The 5,522-nt window shown below is 44.0% G+C and overlaps 1 protein-coding gene across 1 annotated transcript in view; it reads right to left on the minus strand.

The window, feature by feature from the left end:
- The window catches only part of LOC139279721 (histone-binding protein RBBP4), a 31,387-nt gene extending 26,131 nt beyond the window's left edge, over nucleotides 1-5,256 (minus strand). The window contains exons 1-2 of the mRNA XM_070898884.1: nucleotides 5,105-5,256; nucleotides 3,378-3,518 (exon numbers count right to left, since the gene is read on the minus strand). Coding sequence (XP_070754985.1) covers nucleotides 3,378-3,518; nucleotides 5,105-5,120 — 157 coding nt within the window. The 5' untranslated portion in view covers nucleotides 5,121-5,256. The remainder of the gene's footprint in view (nucleotides 1-3,377; nucleotides 3,519-5,104) is intronic.
- Between the last annotated feature and the right edge of the window lie 266 nt (nucleotides 5,257-5,522).

Below are 5,522 nucleotides of genomic sequence, written 5' to 3' on the forward strand. Positions count from 1 at the left end.
TTGAGTAATTTCAAAAACTGAGTGACTCCTGCCAACGAACCAGAAGCTGCACATGAGCATTCTGCGCATAACTGTCAGGTCCCAATTTTTTTTAAATAACAGTAACAGACGGAGGATCTGAGAATTACTTAAGCACATCACTAATAAAGTTTCATTAACATTACTGTGGTTGGATTAATTTAACTGTTTCATTAATGTTACTACCGATTTTTCCAGTTTAAAAACCGCTGTCGAAGGATCAACAACTTTTTAAATAAAATTTGAACCGAGATAACTTTTTAATTAACATTTCTAACAGAATTCTCTCAATCCGCTTCTTTATTCCTCATTTCGGGAAGTACAGCGACAACATAAAAAAAACACTGGAACTGCGCATGCGCAATGACTTCCGGTTCGTTGGCAGCAGTGGCCTTTCAGAAATAGTGAGACATATTTTGTTACAATTGTGCCAGCTAGTAACCAATGTTCCCGATAATGTTTTTGGACCTGCACAGATCCTTTAAGGGGCATGCGCGATTTTTACATTGAAAAGTCGGCTGCGCAGGTTCCCTGGAGCGTTGCATGGCCACGCAGCTTAAAGGGAAGATTGCTAGTAACTGGATAACTACCAACCAATTCTGTTTCTTTGGAGCTAGTTTTGCTGGTTAATAAAGAGACATTCTTGCATTTCAGCAGCAACTTATTGCGTCTCTCAGGAACCTCTCACATAAAATGGATTACTTTGAAGTGCAGTGACTTTATATGCAGGCAGACACAGCAGCCATTTTGCAAACAGCAAGATCCCATAACAGTAATGAGATGAATGACCACTTAATTTAACGATTTTTTCTGGCAGCGTTGCTCGAGGGATGAACTTTCAGCAGAACACTTCCCGTGCAGAGAGCGCCAGCATGGATTTGTAACGGGCAAGTCATGACCAACAAACCTAGTTGAAATTTTTGAGAAGGTAACTAATGTTATAGGTCAGAGATGTTATTAATATAGCCTTCCAGAAAGCATTCAATAAGGTTTCACATAAGACGGTTAACAAAAATGAGTGCATGTAGAATTGGAGGCAATCTATTAACATGATTAGAAGGTAGGAGACAGAGAGTAGGGATAATCATTGCATCCTCCAATTGACAGGATGTGACTAGTCGTGTTTCCCCCAGGGATTTGTACTGGGGCCTCAGCTTATCACTATTTATAAATGACTTAAGATGAAGGAATAGACGGCCATATATTCAAGTTTGCTGACAACACCAAGTTAGATGGCACAGTAAGTAGCGTAGATGGGGAGCAGAAAGTTGCAATGGCACATTGTAGATTACATGAATGGGCAAAATTGTGGCAGATGGAGTTCAATGTGAAGAAGTGTGAGGTCTTCCACTTTAGACCCATGAAAGGTAGATCAGGGAATTTTCTAAATGGTGAGAAGCTAGGATCTGTGGAGAAGCAGAGAGATTTAGGGGTCCATGTACAGAAATTACAAAAAAAAAACTAGCGGACAAGTACAATAATTTAAAAAGTTAATGGGTTGTTGACCTTTATCTCAAGGGGACTGGGCGTCGTTAGTTATATAAAGCTCTGGTGAGACCCCATTTAGAGTACTTCGTTCTTTTCTGTGCTGATAGGATATATTTGGAGGTGCAGCACAGATTCACCAGAATGATAACAGAGCTAAAAGGGTTCAATTATGAGGTCAGGTTACATAGACTAGGTTTATATTCCCTAGAATACAGAACATTAAGGGGTGTTCTAATTTAGGCATTTATGATTAAAAGGAGTTAAGATAGATAGAAACCATTTCATCTGGTGTGTTTTTTTTCCAGGGTTGGGAGAGTGGGAAGAGGGGAGACAGAGTTCACAATAAGGGGGCATATCCTTAAAATGTGAGATAGGCTGTTCAGGGGCGATGTCAGGAAGCCCCTCTTTACACAAAGGATAGTGGCAATCTGCAACTCTAACCCCCAAAAACCTATTGAGGCTGGAGGCAAGGGTATGAAGTGCTACAGTATAAAGGCAGGTAAATACTGAGCAGCCAAAATGTAACTGAATGGTGGAAAAGGCTCGAGGGGCTGAATGGTCTACTCCTCTTTCTGTGCTCTTATTTGAACACCACCACGGGATCTGATCCACTCAAGGAGCCTGACTGGGCCTCAGTTTAATCTCTTCTCTAAAGCGCAGCCACTCCAAAGCAGCGCTTCCTCAGTACTGGAATTCAGCGTCATCCTAGATTATGAGGTGTAGGGCTCGAACCCGCAACCTTGTTGTCCATCAATGATTTTACATTACTTTTGTTTCTAACAAAAGCAAAACAGCAACACGGACAGAGTTGGTTTAAATCATGTTCTTGAAAAGCCTGGCTTTTGCCCTCAAATGATGCTGATAACATTAGAGAAGGATGAATTTCAGGACCAAGGATAGACACAAAAAAACTAAGTGGATAAATATTGAGCTGGAAGAATTAAGATTGAAACGTGCAAACTTTCAAAACACACGTTTTTCATTACAGCGGGGACAGTGTAAGTAAGGGCAGGAGATTGTTGCAATATAAAAGGCAATATGTTGCTATAAGAGCTTGCATCAAAGGTTGTTTACAACAAAGTTATGGCTCGGGAAAAGCACTAATAGTAACAGTATGAAAAGGCATGGGGCTTCTCATCTGTTTGGCAATCAGTTTGTGAACAACTGGGTGGTCATAAAAAAAATCAGAGTGTTGCATCCAGCAGGAGGTACACCATAAAGAAAATATATAAAAAGAGATACCCTGATTTTACTTAGTTAGAAAGAGAAACCTTGCTACCTTAGTAACATGAACAAGCTTGGGGAAGCCACCTTCACTATTCCTCATTAAAAGTCATGCACCCAAGTGTTAGGCGTGAAACTAATGTGCGCTACTGTGTTTAAGATTAATGTTTTGTCAATAATAAATCAGACATATTACTGTTTCTAGCTTTATGAATCTGTCTGAAGGATAAAGGACTTATCCACTACTTGTAACCCAGAAGCAAGTGTTTCTGCAAAGAGTATATCTAAAAATAAACTTACTATCCTTGCTCATGAGTCACAAGTCAAATTGGAGAGGGCCATATAACAAATTTACAAAATAACAATTTTAAGGGGAGATGTATAACATATAGTACAATATACACATTGAAAAGCATTTAAGTACATTTACTGCACAGTTGTTATGCTTCACAACATTAAAAACAAATAATCAATGGCATGAGGTGAATTACAGATGTGTTTTGAGTTTTGGTTGGATTGGGGCTAATGTGGGCACCGTGTTATAGCTACTAGTGGATATACAAGGACAAAATTTAATGGTGTATCCCATGCACGTCTCCAATTCATCTCCTGACCATCCGTTATTTTGTATAATATATACAAGGTACTTTTTTTTCCTCGTTTCCATTCATGACAAATGGCTGGCGTCGTGTCGAGATGAGTGGACTGCACAGGTGAGGCGGCCGTCAGTAATGAAGAACAGTGGGTGTGTGACGTCACAGGTGTAACATCATAATGGGCATCTGATGCTAGAGGTGCAAAATTAAAGAAAAATAATCTGAACATTATGACAATAGTACATGCAGTTTACAGGGATACAAATTTACATAAAATACAGGACAGAGTACCTTGCATACATTATATATTTGCATTGTAATTGATTCTTTTCTCACATCCCCTTAAAATATAGTGTCGCTGAGGCCCAGTCTCAACAACTTGAGCGCAAGAACTTGACTGCCATTCAAGACCAATATTCATGCTCAGGCTTGGCTTTTTCTGGGGAATGGGGAGGGAATCCAGGTGAGTAAAGCAGCCTCAGCTAAATCATCTGGGATAATGAGGAAACAAGAAAGCTGCCCAGGATAGTGTGCCTTTCCACATTTCTCAAGTGCACCTGCTGATGAGGGTCACTGACAGCAGTATCCCACTCTCCCAATTGAGGAGGAAGACAAGGATTGGGGGTTATAAGTGAGGGAGACAAAAAAAAAAATTCTAAAAACTTTCATACAAGTTCATTCGGGTTTTTTTTTTGCACTCAGCACAATACAAATGAAAATTAAAAAGTACAGCTACCTGTACCTCATACTTATTTTTAATAATAAGGACATTCAAATACAATTCTAGTGAAATTGTTTTAAATTGTGAGTTCTCAAATTCTTAAAACTGTAGCCAGTCTGGTGATGCAAGACACTGGATCATTGACACATTGGGCCAGACAGCGAGAAGGCAAATTTGTGCCCAATTCCCAATCTCAAGACTTCCACATAGTAAAGGACAAGTCAAATCGTAAACCACAAAAATTTAAAAAGCACATTCTGATACACTGCTGGAAAAAAAAAAAATTGCCCAAGGGGGTAGCTAAGGTATTGAAATAAGATTTCAGCAACTAGGGTAAATTTTGTTAAACAAAAATGTGTAATCCGTGAGTTATCAGGCTGTACTCAATAACATGCCAAAATACTAAACCAAGCAGAGCGCTGCAAATAGCCCAGGACCCAATGGAAAGGTGGTTTTAGTGAACTTCACCCTGCGGCCTCCCATTCCCCACAAGCCGCTCCACGAAGTGTGGAGCAGAAGCGCTGCCCAATGAGACCCCCCCCACACCCCCCATCTCCTCCTCCTCCTCTTCTGCCCCTGCAGCATGTGTTGGTGGCGGGGAGCCGGTGCAGGGCGCAGCGCTGAGGGGGGGGGGGGGGGGACCGGCCGCCGGTTTAAGGTCGAATATTCCGGGTGGGGAGGGGGGCCGGAAGAGAAGCGATTATCTTGCACATATTCACTATTGTTTTTTTTATATATATATATATAAAGAATAAAATGCGGGGCGGGGGGTCCGAGTAATCCTGACGCACGAGCCGAGCCTACAAACCGCAGCCATATCCGGGTCTTTGCACCGCTGCCGGAGAGCGGCGCGAACTAAAAGCTTGGCAAGCCAGAAAATCCATGCGCGCGCTGGCGCCAGGAACAAGGCCGCAACCCCCGCGCGCCGCTCCACAACATGTCCGCCGCTCCGCAACGTAAATAATCATCAACGGGACGGAGAAGTTTGCGGTGTGCGGGGCCGTATGCCTGCACCCACCCCGCTCTCTCTCACACTCCCTCCTCCTCGCTCGGTTACCTTCTTTGTCCGTCATGCCGCCGACTGAGAGTGATTCCGGCGTTCCGCCCGCTTGGTGAAAGCTTCCCAGACTCCGCCGCCGCCGCCGCCGGCCGTCTCCCCGCCTTTGTTTGCAAGCCGCTCCTCCTCCTCCTCCTCCCGACCCCCGACACACGCGCATGCGCCATCCTTTCGCGCGCCAACTCGCCGGGGCAGGACGCGCTTACTCCGCAGCCGCCCAATTGGACGCGCCGATCCGAAGGCGGGCGGGCGCGCGCGCGCGCTCTCTCCCTCCCTCCCTCTCGCTCGCTCGCTCATCATCATCATCATCAGCATCAGCCGCCCAATCGGACGCGACTTCCTCAGCCGTCCAATGTGACCCGCCCACCAGCTCCCCGTCTGCGCGCGGAGCCGGAATGTTGCCGGTGGCGTTGGTCAC

Source organism: Pristiophorus japonicus, chromosome 14, assembly GCF_044704955.1.
Source record: "Pristiophorus japonicus isolate sPriJap1 chromosome 14, sPriJap1.hap1, whole genome shotgun sequence".
Taxonomy (NCBI): Eukaryota; Metazoa; Chordata; class Chondrichthyes; family Pristiophoridae; genus Pristiophorus; species Pristiophorus japonicus.